At 40.6% G+C, this 20,517-nt stretch overlaps 3 protein-coding genes and 1 long non-coding RNA gene across 5 annotated transcripts in view; 3 read left to right on the top strand and 1 right to left on the bottom strand.

Annotated features, from left to right (window-relative positions):
* LOC145452351 (prostaglandin G/H synthase 2-like) overlaps positions 1 to 20,517 on the top strand; it is a 140,033-nt gene that overhangs the window by 54,292 nt on the left and 65,224 nt on the right. The gene's annotated exons all lie outside the window — the stretch shown is intronic.
* Positions 427 to 5,779, bottom strand: LOC145452331 (beta/gamma-crystallin-like). 2 transcript variants are annotated; one of them, XM_080330541.1, is made up of 4 exons: positions 5,752 to 5,779; positions 1,145 to 1,196; positions 746 to 861; positions 427 to 671 (listed from the first exon to the last, which is right to left on the bottom strand). In XM_080330541.1, exons 2-4 carry the CDS (start codon positions 1,154 to 1,156, stop codon positions 536 to 538), a joined length of 264 nt encoding a protein of 87 aa, XP_080186667.1. In that variant the 5' UTR covers positions 1,157 to 1,196; positions 5,752 to 5,779; the 3' UTR covers positions 427 to 535. The 2 variants fall into 2 exon arrangements, with proteins under 2 accessions (XP_080186667.1, XP_080186666.1); XM_080330540.1 differs by lacking the exon at positions 5,752 to 5,779 and having other exon boundaries at positions 1,145 to 1,303.
* On the top strand, positions 5,667 to 6,516 carry LOC145452330 (beta/gamma-crystallin-like). The gene is made up of 3 exons (XM_080330539.1): positions 5,667 to 5,812; positions 6,076 to 6,191; positions 6,266 to 6,516. The coding sequence occupies exons 1-3, from the start codon at positions 5,735 to 5,737 to the stop codon at positions 6,402 to 6,404; spliced, it is 333 nt and encodes a 110-aa protein (XP_080186665.1). The 5' UTR covers positions 5,667 to 5,734; the 3' UTR covers positions 6,405 to 6,516.
* Positions 18,681 to 19,994, top strand: LOC145452944 (uncharacterized). The gene is made up of 2 exons (XR_013919597.1): positions 18,681 to 19,069; positions 19,126 to 19,994. It is a non-coding gene; the product is annotated as an uncharacterized LOC145452944 (long non-coding RNA).

The following is a 20,517-nucleotide window of genomic DNA, read 5'->3' as shown; positions in this document are numbered from 1 at the left end:
TTTTTAGTCAACCGACCACAAAGTGGGAAAAATTGACCATTGTTTGAGAATTGTCATACGGTTTTGCAAGTCTGAAAATTCTGAAAAAGTGTCGTGTTTTCAGATTTACAAAACATGGTAACCCTACTTAAATCGGCAATCATGGATTGATCGGCATCCGTGTACCTCACCCTTAGAAAACCTTACAAGGCTATTTCTGCACTTTCCTTGTCCAGCGACATATGTACTTGCACATCATACACAGACCGTGTGTATGGCTGTTTGAGTATTCACCATGCCACCCCTTGTTTCACGGCACCATGCCACCCCGACAATATATAACCCCTGTCAGATCGCCACCGATCACATATATGCTACTAAAGTATGGAAAACCGATGCACAATTGCACACCTGCTATAATTTCGTATAAAACCCGTGACAGCTGTATTTGTGTGTAAGCTTTATTAGGTTTGATATATTGGCAGGTGAACACATTTGCGGTATTTGTAATAAATTCGACAATACAGCCGGTATAGTCCGCTATAATTCACAATTACTACAATGAGTTATAATTAGCTGCAGCCGATGATATAGTTCTGGCTTGTCCTCCCCAGAATGGCGGACTCCGATAATCTCCCGGAACCAAGACATAGGAATTGCCTTTGAAGTCACATTCGTCATACACACGCCATCTTAACAGAAAGAATAACTGTGTTAGTACATATCGTTCATCTCTGTTATACCGTGCATGATGCACATTACTCACATGCCGGATATTACTTTAATTGATGAAGTGATGGCGTTAAAGTCACCCAACCTTGCCTCAGCTGCCGTTAGCTCCTTGGATTTTCCACCATAGTTAATGTCTTCGTATAAAACGATCTGCAAACGATAATTGCGTGTTTAAAGGCTCGATGCGACGTGCGATGATCGGCTTAATTGGGATGAAAATTTCAGCGAATAGAAAGAATTTGAAGCGATGATCTGCGTCGCCAATCTTTTGGGTTACGTTTTCACTGACACATTGTCACTGCGCAAACTCACACCCTTCACGGGGCAATATCAATCAGCGATACAAGGAGCCAGAACGTCGGTGTTGTATTATCTTCAAAGTAATGAAATCTGAGACCATGCAGACATACGGGCTCATTCATAATGTACATACCTGGTAAGACATATCCGAGGAGATACTACTGATGCTATTAGGTTTTGGTAATCTAGAAAGCTCTGTTAGGTACAGGACAAAAGCACTTGAGTAGTCTGAATTGCATATTTTAGAATTCTCACATCAACAATCATAACCTCCCGTGCCTTCAAACTAACCACTGGAATTGCTACCATTCTGTTTCAAAAAATTTCATTTCAAAAAATATTTATGAACGTTCAACGTTCGTTGCTGAAAAGTATAACCGGTCCCCACCCAGTGGGTCCAAAGTCACAACGTCTAGAAGAATGTTTGGTCGCGCCGTTAAAAATAAAATCAACAATAACTGAAATCTTGGCATCAAATTACGTTTCGATTTAGGCTCAGACTTACACATTTCGGCGTGTACAAGTACATACGTATTGCCCGCCAATCTGCAATACTGAATATCTAATACAGTAATTACTAAAGAATATTAGTGCGCAAATTGAACGGTGTATCACCAGGATTCTAAAATAATAGAACGATCGAAATACGATTGTAATAGGCCTATACAGAGGCACTGTAATTATTTGATGGGGGTGGCGTCAGACTAGTTGATATCCAAGGTCGCATCGATTATCCCCATCATATACCAAACAGTGTGCTGCGTGTTTCCTGTGTCATCATTGTTTGTTTTGTGTTTTGAATGGATAAAACTACAGATTCACTCTCTCTCTCTTTCTTTGATTGTCACAAAAAACGAAATGTTCTTAGTGAATATTACTATAAACCAGCGGGAGGTATGTTTTTGTTCGTCATATTTGGTATGAAGGTATTACATGCGGGCAATCGAAGGATCAATTGAATATGAATATTATAAAGTATAAACTAATATGAATACTACTAACTAATATGAATACTATAAACATACCAGCGAGCCCGGCGAGACGCTTCGCGTGTGAATCATTACCACAATACGGCACAAGGAAAGATGTCGATCACTAGATTTCGGGAACTAATCAATTGACGACCTCGACGGGAGAGGGGAGATGGCAGACCGGTGCGCACTGTCGTTTTTTGCAAATTGGCAGCAGTGATACGAGTCACAAGTAAGTTAAACAAGTAGTTTAAACCTACGCTGCGACGCGCTTCGATTTCCTACCACAACATGAAAAAATGAAAATGTTCACACGGGTCACCACCACAACAGTGACATTTCGGCTAGTGATCGGGGCTAATTTACCTGCAATCAATAATAATTCATGCCGTCACAAATCATAAGCATAAGCTTAGCAGTGATAATGAGTATGCATCTTGACCTCCAGGCTACGCCTGAGACTGGCTAAGGGAAGCACTGGTATTCCACGTAAACACCGGTTAATAACCACTGGTCTAGAACAAAACATAATTTGACTCTTACGGCTGGCAATGTAATCACATGCACGGTGAATACTATAACTCGCACAAAAGTATTAATCTAATCTATGCGAACGACGACAAATTTATCATCACGGAAGGACGCCCTTGAAGCGATCTTTCGCAACCGCATGGCACCATTTCAATAACAGAATGTTATAGTTACACCATCGATTCATCCATCGCAATGCGCACTTCAAGCTACATAGCCTTCTTTATATAGTTTCTGAACATCTATATACGAAGAAGTTCAGTGCAAATTGTTCTTCTTTTGCAAATAGAAGCCCGTTTTCCATTCACGTATGTTTTGAGTGCATGCCTCGCTCTTCATGACAATTAGTTGTAATAATGTAATACAATGGATCTCAACATTTTTGACTTCGTGTTGCACAACACTGATGTAAAGGAGATACTCGTAACACCGACAGCTGAATTCACCCTCGCTCATTTAACGGCGTAACCCCGCATGCCAGGCATGATATGCTATATGTAGTTTCGTTTTTATTCGGGACGTTTTCCACATCGTCGAAGGCTCACGCCACGCTACTGGCACTATTATCCGAGGATTACAAAGTAGTATAATACAAACGAAAAAGAAACTAATTAATTACATTGTCAATCCTCATTGGCTTCTCGGGTAGGAATGTTAATAGACATATTAGTTTCTTTTTCCTTTGTGTTATACTACGTTGTAAATCCTCGGAATATAGTGCGAGTAGCGTGGCTTGAGCCTTCGACGATGTGGAAAACGTCCCGAACGAAAACGAAACTACATATAGCATATCATGTCTGGCATGCGAGGCAACGCCCATGAGCAAGGGTGAATCCAGCTGTCGATGTTTCGAGTATCTACTTTACACCAGTGTTGTGCAACACGAAGTCAAAAATGTTGAGATCAATTGTATTACATTATTACAACTAGGTGTCATGAAAGTATAGTATAATACAAACGAAAAAGAAACTAATTTGTCCTTACACATTCCTAAGTCGATATCCGCCCTCGGAATTTAGAATCTTCTCCAAGCCGATTGGAAATCCCTCGCCTTTAGGTAATTACATTGTCAATCCTCATTGGCTTCTCGGGTAGGAATGTTAATGGACAATTGGACATATTAGTTTCTTTTTCGTTTGCGTTATACTACTTTGTAATCCTCGGATAATATTGCCAGTAGCGTGGCGTGAGCCTTCGACGATGTGGAAAAGGTCCCGAACGAAAACGAAACTACATATAGCATATAGCATGTCTGGCATGCGGGGCAACGCCTTATGAGCAAGGGTGAATCCAGCTGTCGATGTTTCGAGTATCTTCTTCACAACATTGTTGTGCAACACGAAGTCAAAAATGTGGAGATCCATTGTATTACATTATTACAACTAGGTGTCATGAAAAGCGAGGCATGAACTCAAAACATACGTGAGTGGAAACGGGCTTCTATTTGCAAAAGAAGAACAATTTGCACTGAACTTCTTCGTATAGAGATGTTCAGAAACTATATAAAGAAGGCTATGTAACTTGAAGTGCGCATTGCGATGGATGATTCGATGGTGTAACTAGAACATTCTGTTATTGAAATGGTGCCATGCGGTTGAACATGATCGCTTCAAGGACGCCCTCCCGTGATAACAAATTTGTCGTCGTTCGCATAGATTAGATTAATAATTTTCTGCGAGTTATAGTATTTACCATACATGTGATTAGATTGCCAGCTGTAAGAGTAAAATTATGTTTTGTTCTAGACCAGTGGTTGCTAACCGGTGTTTGCGTGGAGCACCAGTGGTTCCCTTAGCCAGTCTCAGGCGTACCCTGGAGGTCAAGATGCATGCATATTGCATACTCAAACTCATGCTCACTGCTATGCTTAAGCTTATGATTTGTGACGGAATGAATTATTATTGATTGCAGGCAAATTAGCCCGATCACCAGCCGACATGTCACTGTTGTGGTGGTGACCCGTGTGCACATTTTCTTGTGTTCGTGTTGTGGTAGGAAATCGATGCGCGTCGCAGTGTAGGCTTAAACTTCTTGTTTAACTTACTTGTGACTCGTATCAGTGCTGCCAATTTGCAAAAAAACGACAGAGCGCACCGGTCTGCCATCTGCCATCGAGGTCGTCAATTGATTGGTTCCAGAAATGTAGTGATTAACATCTTTCATTGTGCCACATTGTGGTAATGATTCACTCGTGCAGCGTCTCGCCGGGCTCGCTGGTATGTTTATTATATTCATGGTGTGTGTCGACTCCAATGATCTCTTACACCAAGCCAATTTTCTTCATTTGTATTCCGTTGCTGCCGACTTGTAGCACAACCTACTTCTAGGCTTTTATAATACACTTCTCGGTAGATATGACGTACAAACTAAATTACATATGTTTCTCTTCGGGTTCATATTTATTTGATCCTTCTATTGCCGGCATGTATTCCCTTCATACTAAATATGCAAAACAAAAACATACGTCACACTGGTTTGCAGTAATATTCACCAAAAACCTTTCGTTTTTTTTGTGTGACAATCAGAGAGAGAAAGAGACAGAGAGAGAGAGAGTCTATACTTTTTATCCATTCAAAATACAAAACAAACAATGATGACATAGAAAATATGTAGCGCAGTGCTGGTGGGTATATGCTAAGGATGATCGTTATACGACCTTGGATCTCAACCAGTCCGACCACACCCGCATCAGTGCCTCTGTATATTACAATCGTATTTGATTGGTTTTGATATTTTACAATTCTGTTGTTACACCGTTCAATTTGCGCACTAATATTCTTTAGTAATTACTCTATTAGAAGTGCAATATTGCAGATTTACGGGCAATATGCATGTAGGCTACGTATTTTTATGCCAATATTTGAGTTATTTTTGATTCTATTTTAAGGGGGCGACCAAACATTCTTTTAGGCCGTGTGCCTTTGGTCCCACTGGGTGGGGACCAATGATACTTTTGAGCAAGAACATTGAACGTTCATAAATATATTTTGGAATGATTTTTTTGAAACAGAATGGTAGCAATCTCAGCGGTTAGTTTGATGGCATGGAATGTTATGATTGTTGATGAAAGAATCCTAAAATATGAAATGAATAGTATACGCATAGCAACAACCAATAATTGAAGGTAAATCGCGCGAAGCGCGAAAAAAAATTCAATTGTCCGTAGCTTTGCGTATCTTTTAGATGCTTTCACGCCCCCAGTTTGAGAATCACTGATTTAAATGCTATTGTCCTGTACCTCAGCAGATCTTTCTAGATTACCAAAACCTAATAATATATACTCGGATATGTCTCACAAGGTATGTACAATATGAATGAATCCGTAAGTCTGCATGGTCTCAGATTTGATTAATTTGAAGATAATACAACACCGACGTTCCAGCTCGTTGTATCGCTGATTAATATCACCCGACGAAATGTGTGAATTTGGGCTTTGACAACGCGTCAGTCAAAACGTTACCCCAAAATATTGGCCACGCAGAATTCGCTGGAACTTTTATCCCAATTAAGCCGATGATGGCACGTCGCATTGAGCCTTTAAACACGCAATTATCTTTCGCAGATTGTTCTATACGAACGTGATAACTTTGGTGGGAAATTCCTAGAGCTGACGACAGCTGCGCCAAGGTTAGGTGCCTTTACCTACGTCACTTCATCAATTAAAGTAATATGCGGCACGTGAGTAATGTGCATCGTGTACGGTATAATAGAGATGAACCGTATGTACTAACACAGTCATTTCTTATGTTAAGATGGCATGTGCATGGCGAATGTGACTTGCAAGGCAGCCCACTTGTCGTGCATCCGGGAGAATATCCGAATCCGGCATCCTGGGGCGGATGGCCATGCAACAGTTTATCACCGGCTGAATCTGATTGCGACTCATTGTAGTAATTGTGAATTGTAGCGGACAGCCGGCTGTATGGTCGAATTTATTACAATCACCGCAAATTTGTAAACCTGCTTACATATAACACATAATAAAGCGTACACACAAATGCAACTGTCATATGGGTTCAATAAGAAAATATAGCGTGTGTGCAATTTTGCACCGGTTTCCATGCACCAGTTAGTAGTATATGTGATCGGTTGCGTACTAACAGGGGTTCTTATGGGCGGGGCGGCTTCTGGCTTGATACCGTGAAACCAGGAGCGGCATGGTGATTAGCCTACTCATACAACCATACACATGGTCTGTGCATGATGTGCAAGTGCATATGTCGCTGGACAAGGAAAGTGCGGAGATAGCCTTGTAAAGCTTTCTAAGGGTGAGTTGTACGGATGCTGATCAATCCATGACTGCCGATTAAGCGTCAGTAATCAAACTGCTTCCGTTGCACAGATTACGTTAAGCCTCTTTTCGGAGAATTTTAGTCGGCCTCATTTGAACCGCCGAACGAGGTTGCTGTTGTTTCTGGTGTTCGTGGTGATTGTCGTCATTCACACCAGCCCGATATTACTTATTTTTGATTATGTATTGGCTGACTCTGTGGCATGGCCAACTTCCAGGCTTTTTGTAAAAGACACCGCTAACACGGAAGAGATGGCGAAGAGGAGCATACAGATCAGGGGTCGCAGTTAATTTTCTCCGCTGGCCAAATGAGAAGCACAAAATGCGCTGGCGGGCTGAGTCAAAATTTTTAGGTATATTCTTCAGTGTATTAATTTTATTTCTAAATTGAAAACAGTTAAATAAATTGTTAATATATGCTGATGTGTTGATATTAGGTATAATGAGCAAGTGACGGTTATTTATTAAAAAATAAAAATATTCATTTGCTGCCATAAATTCGAAACAATGCTAAACTTGGTACATTTCAAACTCTTCAAACGCCTATCTTCGTTTTTCTATTAATACATCGCATGTATTTTGGTTTGCAGTTAACAAGGAATGTCCCTCTCGCGCAGGAAAATCCAGTGCCAACTGCCAATCAACCTTCGCCTTATACTTACACCTTACAGTCATAGTCGATTGTGACGAATTTTACCCTGCTAGAGTAGTAGCTGCTAGTCTGCGAGCAAGATTCTTGTTTTTAAAACTTTATGTTAGTACAACAACGTGCTGACTAACATGGGCGAAGCTCATGGTTACCACAAAAAAACTAATATTTTATTAGAGTAGTACAAATACAACATGAAATATCATGGTCGTAAGCGTCATTTTATTTTTAACTGAGCTACATACGATACCCTACAACGCTTTCCAGCGACTAATGATAATGAATCGATATTGGGGCTAGTCAGACATGTTACTAGCTGATAGACTATCTAATCATAAAGATTGATCTTGTGGGGACGTCCTTATAATTTCTCGGTCTGGGCAGTGTCTGGGCTATTGTCCTTCAAGGCAATATAAGGCAATATGCTTATCGATGGACTGCTGTTGCCATCGCCGAAACCATTTCAGCTACTTTGGAATAGAGTTGTTGGGCACAAGCGAATAGCTTATTTTGAACAACAACAATAATAATTTGTGATTGAAATCAATTTTAGCATTTCAAAATGCTTTATTACGCGTGCTTACAAAATCACAAATCAGATCGCTGGCCGCGATTGTGGCGACCCCTGGTATATAGTACAAAAACGAATCAAGCTTGGTGCACAGAAGTAAACCATTCTCGTGGTTATGGAAACGCACTGTGATTTGATATGAACTGGTTTTTGCTGTATTCATTTCCCATTCACAATTTCATTCAATTTCCTAGTTTTTGCAAATTCAGTAGTTCTAGTTATAATCTAATTCGAAGAAACACTGTAGCTCTAATTCTAATTATAATCTAATTGAAAAAAAACTGTGAAACTCTAATTCTAATTCTAATCTGATTCGGAAAAGTTGAAAATTTTCAAGTTGTCCAAGTCTGATCGGGAGCGTTCCTCACTTGTGAAGTGGAAAAGCACAGCTACCAAGAAGTTGTTAAAATGCGTCCAAACGACAAAAGTTCCGGACTCACTGTTCTTAATATCCTATTAAGTTTATTTGAATTATTCAACGTCAGAAAAAGTGAGAAATATGGACGGTTTTCATTCGCACTCATCCGGATTTCCATTCGAACCCCGCTAGTCAGTCGCACTGAAATTTTCATTCGCACAAGTCCGAACTGTCACATAGGCTGAAAAGCACTGGTCTAGAGGATTGGTCTGCTGTGTTTTTACTCTTTACTCTCTCTCTATCGCTCCTTTTCTCTCTCTATCTCTCAGGAGAAAGAAGACTGGCAAAGGTGCTGCGCGATTTTTATATTGACGTCGACGCCGTGGAGTTTTACGTGGGAATATTCGCCGAGAGAACTGTGTACAGACTGAAGTTCGGCCAAACAATTAATGCAGTACTTGGGAACCCCGCGCTTAAAATGTGCGAATTTGTGAATCTTGCAACGTTTCAACTCGAGCAGCTTGCGATGTTCGTTTTCAGATTATATTCCAATGCATTGGGATCGCCGGAGTATTGGAGAGAGTCCACGTTCGGCGGTAAAGTTGGATTTGATATCGTCAGGGATGCTGATCTAAAAGGTTTCGTATGCCGGAACGTGTAAGGGTGCCCAACGGCAAGCTTCAGAGTCGAGGTTGGTTTGTTATATCGTGAGTTATCTGATCAACTATAGACGGATGCCTCTTACAGGTTTAGCTTTCTCTGGGCTCCTCATCGCCGACCTCACTACTACGGTAGTGCATTGAAAAGCCTAGAATGAAAGTGAGCCGTGCTACAAGTCGGCAGCAATGACCACGATGGGGACGCATGGGAGCGAGAGAGAATGAAGAATGACAGCGAGAGAGATTGAAGGACGTTCCCAAGATTACAGGAAAGCAAAGACCTCTGAACATTATGAAATTCGTGTCGTGGAGCACAAGGCCTAAAAAGGCGATAAGCTCCACTGTGTTGTGCCCATTAATACAATACAATACAATACAGGTTTAGCTTTGACAAATCGCACACGGTAATTTGTACGGTGACTGAGATTCTTAGACGATGTAAACCTATAAAGCTCGCGCCTGTAACATAATTGCCAAGGATAGTTCAAAACGTGTTCTAATGTGCGGATCAAAATAGTAGAGCCGCCGATCATACTATAATTAAATTATTTTACCATCCCAAATGCTACTCAGAATTTGGATGTCGTCAATTTCTGTAAATGTCGACTGTCGCCTCATTTTTTTTACCTGATTTTCTCGCGGAATTCCATAGGTGAACAATCGGCACCCTGGTTGAGAACTACTGCTCACTAACGTCTTGTACCAAAATGGCAATGGCATCGAAAAAATACTAGTAGCAGACAGAAGGTCATCTAGTTATGCCATAAAATTCCCTGGTCAGGCCTGTAGGCCAACAAACCGAGATTGTCAGCTTGAAAAATAAACCAAATGGTATGATACTAACTGACACCCCTCCAAACATAACATAAAAATAAAGATGCGTTACTTCCACGATTTTACCTCGACTAACTAATGGACTCTAATTACGGTTGTTAGAGTATTGCATAAAAGATTTACCAAAGAGGTATGAAAACCTTACGAGAGGCGCTCGTGGAGTAGCAACAATTCAGAAAAGACATTTTTGCACAGTATTCGCGTATCACCTTCGTGGCAGGTGATATCGAAGCCTTTTGATAGCTTTATACATCTTGCGACACAATCGCGGAAGTAACATATAATAATCAAACGATAAAAATGCATCATTCATGCCATGGATAAAATCTTTATGCTTGCCCGCATCCCGCAAACACGCCGAAATAGGCATATGTAACACCAGGAATCATTTGTACATGCATACATTTGATATGCGTTGAAAACATAATATACACAAGGTTCGTACATGGCAGGGTGGGCAAACTAAGGCCCGCGGGCCGCATGCGGCCCGCAGCGCCGTTCTGTGCGGCCCGCGAGAATCTAAAGAAACTTTTTAAAATATTGATAAAATGCGTACTAAAAATCGAACTAATGCAGGGACTTGATTAAACTATTTCTTAGTATATTTCACCATGATAATTCTAATACAGTGGTTCTCAAACTGGGGGGCGTGAAAGCATCAGAAGTGGGGCGCAAAGCTGAGCTCAACTGAAAATAATTTTCGCGCTCCGGGCAATTTACCAACAATTTCATAATTGTTGCTCTGCATTTAGTCTGAATTTCACATTTAAAAATCTCTCGTCCATTGTCGTAACCTTCCATTTCCATGCCATCAAACTATCCACTAGGTTTGCTAGCAACCTGCTTGCGCTTTGTTGTTGTTGTTGTTGTTGTTGTTTATTAAAAAGAAAGATTTGGCGCTTATCACCTGTTGGTCTTTTGCACCACGACCAAGAATTGCGTAATAAATGAAAATCAGTCCATGATGGAGTACGTATTGGATAGACATTTAAAAAAAAGTAGCATTACAGTGATACGAAAGAATATCAAGGCGAGAAAAGGGAATTTACAGAGCAGTTGAAGCTTGCGCTTTGTGAAATGACGATAAGGGGGCGCGAAATCGTTCACCATCATAAGGGAGGGGCGTGTCTTAAAAAGTTTGAAAACCACTGTTCTAAGATAAATACTTCCTATATTGTTTTTTATTTCCAATTTCTGGCGCGACAGCCCGATCTCAAGGCCCACACAGTTTAAAAGGTTTCAACTAGGGATGGTGTGAACCTCTGAAAGGTTCAGGTTCGTGTGAACGTGAACCTTTTTGAAAGGTTCTGTGTGAACACGAACGTGAACCTCATGACGTCACGTGACGTCATATTGGTAATTTCAACCCCATATTTAAATTAGGTGATTGCCGATATTAATCTACTGTACACGATACCGAGCGACGACTCGGGGCTACATAATAGCTCAGTACTTAAGTACATATTGACGTTTGAAACCTCGCCAAATGTATGAACTGGGGCAATCAAATGATATAATAATCCCATAAAATCAGTATCTTGCGTCGCTTTGCCAACAATTTCGACCTGATCGGACAATGTGTTCGGCGTCTGAGTATTACCACATGGATATTGAGCAGAGTGTAAAATGGGTTTTATACTTGCTACCGATTAACAAGTTACACAGAAGTATAGCCAACACCCCAGTCGCACGGATTTGGTTTTCATGATACAGTATACATATGCAGTCAAGATTGACCCCGTACGCCTGCTAGATTTTTACATCAGAAGACGATATCAATCTCATTGATTGGTTGAATAAGGATCATTTGCTGACAAAATACAGTATATTTCGCTCTTGATGTCATGTGATTGCGGGTCAAGCTCACAGCACAGAGACACTAAATATGCACAAACGGAATGCTGGATATTTCGAGCAAACTTTTGTAACAATACAAGTAAATTTTTGAGATTGTCAGGGGCATGCTCGTTTAGTGTTGAATGTTTATGCTGCCAGCTCCATGCATAGAGTGGCCCGCAGTTGAAAGTAATAAATTTGAACCAAAGATGTTATAATGAAGTGAAAATTGCAATATATGAAAAAGGTTCACAGTGCAGAACCTACCAAGGTTCTGTTGTGAACGCGAACCTCAAACTTTCCGAGGTTCACACACAGAACGCGAACGTGAACCTCACGTTCACACCATCCCTAGTTTCAACTGCTAAACATCACAGAAATCCTAAACGAGATAGACATAATTCGGAACACGAGTGGGTTTTCAGATTGGTCACTCCAGTTTTAATTATTTCAGTGATGCGCTTATAAGAACCGATTCGCGCGTGTCTTAGGTGGATTCGTTCTCTGTATGGGTAGAATAGGCATATATATTTTATCTACACATAGTAGAAGCGTGTTTGAAGCTAACATGGTTATGATTCTGTGAGCATTGTGTGTCCTGGAACTGAATGAAAAGTTAACTTAGTAAATCTATGAACAGATCGCTGCTCACAGATTTAAATTTCAATCCTCTTCTAAGAATCGGGACAACCGTCTTTCCTCTCTATAATTTTGACAAAATGGTTATTGAGGTCGACCAGCCTATTAAATTTCGCCACTATCTTTCTGACGCGTGTACGATATCATCAAAGCAATGTTTGGTTTGTTTTAAATCAGTGGTTCCCAACCTGGGCGGGAGGGCCTGAAAGCATCTGAAGGGGCGCGCGAAGAAGCGCGGGTCAACTGAAAAATTTCGCGCTCTGCGCGATTTACCTCCAATTCACGCGCGTTTCTCTATACATAGACCGAATTTCGTATTTTTGAATTCTCTCATCCACAGTCATAACCTTCAAAGCCATCAAACAAACTGTTGGGGTTGCTAGCAACCCGGTTGGATTTAGTGATATGACGATAAGGGGGGCGCGAAATTTTCCACTATCAAAAAAGGGGCGTGTCTAAAGAAAGGTTGGGAACCACTGTTTTAAATAAACAGATATATTATCTCCCTGTCCTCACTATATCATCAAATACCAATATTGCGTTTTGGTTTATAATCCCATTTTATATAGTGCGGCCCGCGAATGAATTCAGATGTTGAATGCGGCCCGCGAGCTCAGAAGTTTGCCCACCCCTGGTATATGGATAGTTCACATACAAGATATTGGCAACTGCGGGGGCACGACGCTCCCCTACCTTCTTACTCTTCGACAATGTTTCTGAAAGTGCAAACTTCAAATATTTATGGGTTAAGTTACTCGCGTATAGCGAAGTTTGGGAAACACTGTCGTAAAGTGTGAATGAATTTGTTCACATTCACTGTTCACTGTTTAGCTTAGTTCATTATTTTCAGAGGTGGTTACTACCGAAATACTTACCCAGTAGTATTTCTCTACTAGTAGTATTTACTCAAGTAAATCAGGTATATTTCGCTACATCTACATCGTCATATTTTGTGATTTGTTTAATTGTCGCTATTTACAATTTTCCAAATAGTAGTATCAGTCGCGTAGCCAGGGAGGGGGGTTTCAGGGGTCGACCATTCTGACGCTAATATTCAGTTGCAATTCAATAAGTCGCATTATCAGTGCTGCGCGCGGCCGCGGCCAATTAGTGAGAAGCGTGTTGCCAATTAGCGAGATTCGTCTGTGCACACTGCACAATGCACATTGCACATGCACAATGTAACGCAGAGGTGTCAAACTGAAATTGCGTCGCAGGCCGGATTCAAGCCTTCAAATCGCTCGCGGGCCGAACCAGTCAACTGATTCCAAAATGTTACCTCGTGCTCTTGCTTTTCACCTGAATACCAAGCTTATATATAGATAAACGCGGATTATAGGGTTTTTAAAGGAGCAAGTCGCAAAACCTTTATTCGTGAACAATGGAATTGGCAAAAAATACGATGATTGTCTGGTTGAATACAGTTAAGAACCGCTAGAACAGTGGCGTTAACGACGATAGAAGTGGTCATATTCTATGATCCCTTTGATTTAGTCGTAGTCTGGCGTTAGCCCTGCATAAGGGTTGCGTCCAATACAAGATATTTAATTGGAAACGCGGACGTTTGGGTTCTGTTTATAAACCGCAAGTCCGGTTTCTCTGATGTCTGGGGATCTATTGGGTCGAAATTGACACAGCAGTGCGACCATATATTTCTCAATTATATATTTGTGACAGTGCAACTAATATATTTTCCCTGTAAACTGTATAATGTATATACCGGTTTCGCAGTGGCGTTTTCGCTGCTGTGAATAACTACTTTTGGGTCCATATTTGTATAAAACTCCGAACTTAGTGTGCACTTTTTGCATTCTTGAAACTGGATGTCGATTTCAACGACTTGTTACGATAATGGTAACTAGTGAGACCACAGAGCCGTAGTCGGATAGTTATAATGGGGCTTATGAATATGGAAATATTTCCTGCAAAATATCTCAAGATTTGTTACAAATGTACTGGAAAATATAAGAATATTTCAATCTACTCAGAATTACTTCGCGGGTCGGATGAAATCGTCTGCCGGGCCGTATGTTTGACACCCCTGATGTAACGCGACGCGATCTCCCGCTGAGATGATTGCGAAATTAGGTCATTGATTGCCGCGCGCTCGACTATTGTCGTCGGCCTGGTTTATCACGTCTTCAACAAGCCTAGTTCCGCTGGCTTGAGGAATCGCACTAAACCATCGATGGTTTGCACAATCGCATATGCCTTGCCTTGTCCGCACGATATCATCGTTGGCCTAAACCAGTGGTTCTTAACCATTTTTGCTCCAGCGCCCCCTTTCAAAAATTATCGTGCTCCAGCGCCCCCTTTCAAAAATTATCGTGCTCCAGCGCCCCAAAAGTTTTCTATAATGCATGAATGAATAGGTGGTAATTGCATATATATGTCGCTATAAACATTTTCTCCTCTCAGCCTACGTAATCAGATTTACCAGTAGCGAGAGTGAGCTGTTGTATTGGAAAATAAAGGTCACGTAATTATTAATTGAACATATTCGGGGGTGCCCGTTGGTACAATTAATTCGTTACATGTTGTTATTTTATTACCTCTTGTCCGCTATAGTCTAAAGATAATGAAACGCATAAACGTATCAATCTAAAATAAGCACACGATGTAAAATTGGTATTTCTCCACTGGCAAATAATTCTCTCTGGTGGATGTTATTTGTCCTGTGGGGTTGGCAATACGGGGAAATTAATGGTAATGGATTTTTGTCTTAGTGTATAAGTAAGTCAACTGAGAATGGGATGCATACATCTGCTCACATTGAATTTAGTACTCTACCCAGTTATTAATTTTAACATGAATGTAACCGGCTATTCCAAACAAAGCAAACTCATTAGGGATGGTGTGAACGTGAGGTTCACGTTCGCGTTCTGTGTGTGAAGTGATCCTCAGAAATTTAGAGGTTCGCGTTCACAAACGAATCTTGGTAGGTTCTGCACTGTGAACCTTTTTCATACATTACAATTTTCACTTCATTATAACATCTTTGGTTGAAACATTTCAACTGCGGGTCGCTATATGCATGACCCCGGCAGCATAAAAAAGTCAACACTAAACGAGCATGCACTTTGACAATCTCAAAAATTTTACTTGCTTTGTCACAAAGGTTTGCTCGAATATTTAGTGACTCGCAATCACACAACATCAAGAACGAAGTGCACTATACATAGGTCGTCAGCGAATGATGCTTATTGAACCAATCAATTAAATTGATATCATTGTCTGATGTAAAAAATCTAGCAGGCGTACGGGGACAATCTTGATTTCATATGTTTATTGTATGATAAAAACCACATCCGTGCGATTGCGTTGTGGGCTACTGCTGTATACCTTGATAAATGGGGTAATATCGGTAGCAAGTATAAAAACCCGTTTTACACTCTGCTATCAATATTAACGTAGCAATACTTCTAAGACGTTGAATACATTGTCCGGTCTGACCTAGACCGTTACGGCGTAAGCTTATATTCCCTTGCAAGTCCTCGTCGAAATCGTTGGCAAAGCGACGGAAGATATTGATTTGATGAGATTATTTGATTGCCCCAGTTGAAACGTTTGACGACGGTTAAAACGTCAATATGTACTTCAGCATTGTGACATTATGTGGCCCGAGGCGTCACTAGGTATCGTGTAGAAATAGGCTATCTCTTCACTGAAATGTAGGGTTTAACATTGCAATTTGACGTCACGTGACGTCATGAGGCCCCCATTCGCGTGCACACAGAACCTTTCAAAAAGGTTCGCGTTCACGCGAATCTGAACCTTTCAGAGGTTCACACCACCCCTTCATATTATATAACATTCATGTGAGGTTGTGAACTACAACACTAGATAGTATCATCCTTTATGATACGATGAAGAAATATTCTGACGATTACATTTTGTAGATCTCAAATAGAAGTATATTTGTGATTCATTTCGTGTACAAAGCTTTAAAACATATTTTATGTACAAGGGGCTCTCACTCTCAAAAGTGATACACAGCAGCTCCTTCTTCGATTTTCACACGGTGTGCGCTGCGGGATATAATACCTAATTCGAAACATGTTGTTGAAAATAACCCTAGCAAGCATGACGGCAGTGTTTTAACGGGAAATTGGCGATCTACAAGTACGTGCAATTCGTTTTACATGAATGATAATAAACCACTACTTTTATGAAAACACAGCAAACATCGTCGTGCAGCGCGACCAAAAATTTCGGGATTTGTCATGTTTTGTGGAATGTTCATTTGCTCTGAATACTCGTTAAGGATATTTACTACTACCACTTCATCTTTTTTCTTCAGCGCCCCCCATATCGCCCCTGAGCGTTTCCGCCCCCTTCAAAATCGCCAGCGTCCCTTGGCCTACACAATCGCATCTGCAATAGACCTGATTCGAAAGATATCATCGCTAGCCTAACTATCGCGTCGGCCTATAGCACGCGTTGGCTCCTATCTCTCGTTGGCTTGGAGACAATGTCGTTAAGAGTATGCTGATTAGCGATTGTGATTATGAGTGACATCGAGAAACTGAATGACATCGAATGTCCTAAATATGTGCGATTGTGCTTGCGTACATACGTAATTGATTTCCGCTAATACTTATACATAACCATCAGAAGATGTGTGTCAAGGCTTGAGTTATAAAAGATGAGAAAGGTTTGAAATTGAATCATACGTAGTGCAAGTTGATTCATAAAATTTCATCATTTCAAAACACCACAACATTTCGACACCATGAAAGATAGGAAGGTGCCGAAACGACCTGGCGTAGTCTCTGAAATCAGACCCCCAGCTGTATACGTAGGCTGCGGAATCGCGGTATATTAAAGAACAAGCTTCAAAGTCTGAGGTTTTATTCCAGGCAGCAAAATTGACAAGTAGTTATCAGTGTTGGGATGACTCGAGTCATGACTTGACTCGAGTCAGAGTCGAGTCACTTTTTCGTATGACTTGACTTGACTCGAGTCACTTTGCTAAAATGACTTGACTTGACTTGACTCAGCGTATCAGAAATGTGGATTGACTCGTGACTCGGAGCAAAATTCACGAGTCAATTTCAAGTCATTAAGTAATCAGTGTCGATAAAAGTCACTGTATCTTGCATATGTTCGGATTGTTCGGGCAACTCTGGTGTAACCCGTGAGAGCGACCAATCATTCAATGATCGTGCGTTTTAATGAGCCTCCATTGTTCTCTCACAAATATATTGATCGCAAACGAAGTGATCGAAGCTTACAGCCTACTTTGTCGTAGACTATAGTATAGTAAAGTAATTTAATAGCGAAATGTCTATTTCTGTTCTGTGTTCTTAACTTAACCAAACCTCTTGTTTTATTGAAATTGAATTCGAAAATAGTTTATATAGTTCTCAACCATTGGCGATGACTCGAGTTGTATCATATAAATTTGCAAAAGGGTAATGTATTGCATCTTATCAATTCGTTTCTCTATTCTCTATTTAGGCTGGTAACTATAAACTGAGGCCGTGCAATTACTTACTGAGTTTATTAGTTCTAATTAAATGTGAGCGATACTGCGCCTTACTTGCGTGTATATTAAACTCTATATTTGTTCATCAGTTCAAAATCAATGACCACTCAATCTGTATTTCAGACAGCGAGCAAAATACAATGACGTAATCACGCCTCATACCTCGAAAAGGCAATTTGACTTGAATTGTGACTTGACTCGTGACTTGACTTGACTTGACTCGACTTGACTCGAGTCACCTCCAAAAATCGACTGACTTGACTTGACTCGAGTCACCTTAGAAAATAGATTGACTTGACTTGACTCGAGTTAAAATGTGCGATGACTCGAAATGACTCGTGACTCGAAGGTAGTGACTTGATCCCAACACTGGTAGTTATATTTTGTGAATTTCAAGCAACTTTTTGCGTGCCGCTCAGGTTTACTCCGCGGTCCGCATTTGGCCCGCAGGCTGCACTTTGCCCAGGTCTACTTTAGATAAAGATATAGATATAGTTAAAGTTTTGAATGCTCTAGGGATCGTCTGAATCAGCCGGTTATGTTTGGCACTTATCAGATGCTTACAGAAAATTGAATTGACTTCCAAGTGTTGTCAAGTTGCAAGTGTCCTTAATGAAAACACGAAAAGAAGTTTAAAGTATGCACATACTATGCTGGATATGATATCTCAACGTCGTTAATGAATGCGCATGCGCAGAAAAGAGTCTCAAGGTGAGCACAGACCATGCTGTATTCTAACCAGCATAGTTTGACTATAGAGGATGTAGGATGGAGTGCAAACCCATTGTTCGCTGTTCAGAATGGTCACGTTGACTTAGGCTTCTCACTACTATGTTATTTATTGTTTATGTCAGGTACGCCGAGTTTGTTTGGCGATCCAGTTGTTAGTATTTAGCGAATGTAGGTGTTGAAAGTTGGCGTTAGTTTATAATTGGGGATTTGCCATGTACTATTTGTTACAGCAGACCACCTTTTTCTACTATCTATTGCAGGGGAGTCAATGTAATGGCGAGTTTGCGGTACCGGTACCAACATCCTGTAAAAGATTTATTGGTAGAATAACTGCATTAACATAATGATACTTGCCACAATGACAAATTGTGAAACTGCATTTGGAGCAATTTACGTATCGAATCTCGCCTACAGATAATAAGTTCATAAAAATGCCGTCAAGTAATTAATTGCGCAATCTCCGGATTTTGCTCTTCTCGAAGCTACTTTTGGATCATTGGTAAGAGCTCTGTGTGTTAATACCATATGCCAACTCATGGTTAACATTTTGCACAGCGGTTATCGGGCAGTTATTCTAGAAATCCGGATATCTCACAAGTTCGATTTTCTATCAGTACTTGTGTCAGCGAAAGGTCATAAAGAGGACGAAGCAGGGCAATACAACATACGCTCATGCTTCAATCAACCCATGGACAAGTGTCTGTGATGATCCTCAGCCTAAATCCTAGAAGTCCGACTGAAGTGGCATGGGTAATTTTATTTTTGATTTTTTCCACTTGTATTATTCATGTGTGTATCAATTGTATGTGTTTACTTTCGTTGAAGGTCTGAGAATTATCCAAGTAATTAGTTTCGAAAAGTAGATTTGGTCGAGGAGTTGCAAAATTTCATCAGGAAATTGTAGTTGGCTGCGTTACCGATTGCTGGGTACATCTTTGCGTCTACCACAAAAATACTCATGACATTAATATTAGGTGCCGTTTTTACAAATTTGCTCAGTAGGCGAAACCTACTTGAGTACTCCAAATAAACAGATGTATTTCGTTACTGAACACTTCGTGTGTGCTATACGGTGAATCGTGCAAAGGTGATCAAAGTTGCTATCGTTCGTTCTGATGTAGAAGTGGTGATTTTCAAGGTGGTTTTAAAAGTAGGTACTCTAGGCCTAGTTTTGTATAGAAAACTGTCAAGTAGTATAAGTAGTCTAAACATAACCCCATAAGGAAGTAGGGGGAATCTACTTGGAGGAAGTAGGGGGAATCTACTTGGAGTATAAGTATAAGTACTTCTATACTAGCAAACTCCAGAAGTACATGCGGTACACTGCTAAAAGGATCAGTTTTGAAATGTTTTGTGGTCTCTGTCATGTTTTGTTTAACTTGCTGTTTTGTTTAATGTTTGAAATATACCATTCTTCCATTTAACCGTGTTTGCTTATATAGGCCTATACCTATTGTTGTTGAAATGGGTTTTCGGCTATGATATTGATGGATGAGTATTGATAGAACAAAATTCAGTTCAGTTTATTATTAACACCAGGGATATCTAGAACTTCTAGATATCCCTGATTAACACTGTTATTAATCAATATGCCACACAACAAGATTGAGATAAAATGAAGAGATCAGGCACCTACCACGATCGGCCTAGGCTATGTGAGGATGATGAGGTATGAACATTGCGCGCACACAGAACACACAAAGTAATAACGGGACAGCATAAAGGACAAACGGCTAAAAGAGGTGGCACGCGACGAAGGATGTGGTCGCGAAATGAGATTGTGGTTAATAATCTCGGGCGCTGACTAGTATTTGCGAATTAGAAGAGTCAGGGCTGGTTGTCGATCTGTGATCTACGAGGCACTACGGGTTTGAAATACTGATAACGTTTGTTCTACCCTAATAGTAATTGTAGTCATTCGCGTGCTGTTGAAAGCGTGCGGTAGGG

This window comes from Botryllus schlosseri, chromosome 12 (assembly GCF_051294905.1).
Source record: "Botryllus schlosseri isolate E-star chromosome 12, Bs_hap1, whole genome shotgun sequence".
NCBI lineage: Eukaryota > Metazoa > Chordata > Ascidiacea > Stolidobranchia > Styelidae > Botryllus > Botryllus schlosseri.
Note: the sequence above shows the minus strand (reverse complement) of the source record. Positions and strands in the feature narration are given on the sequence as shown.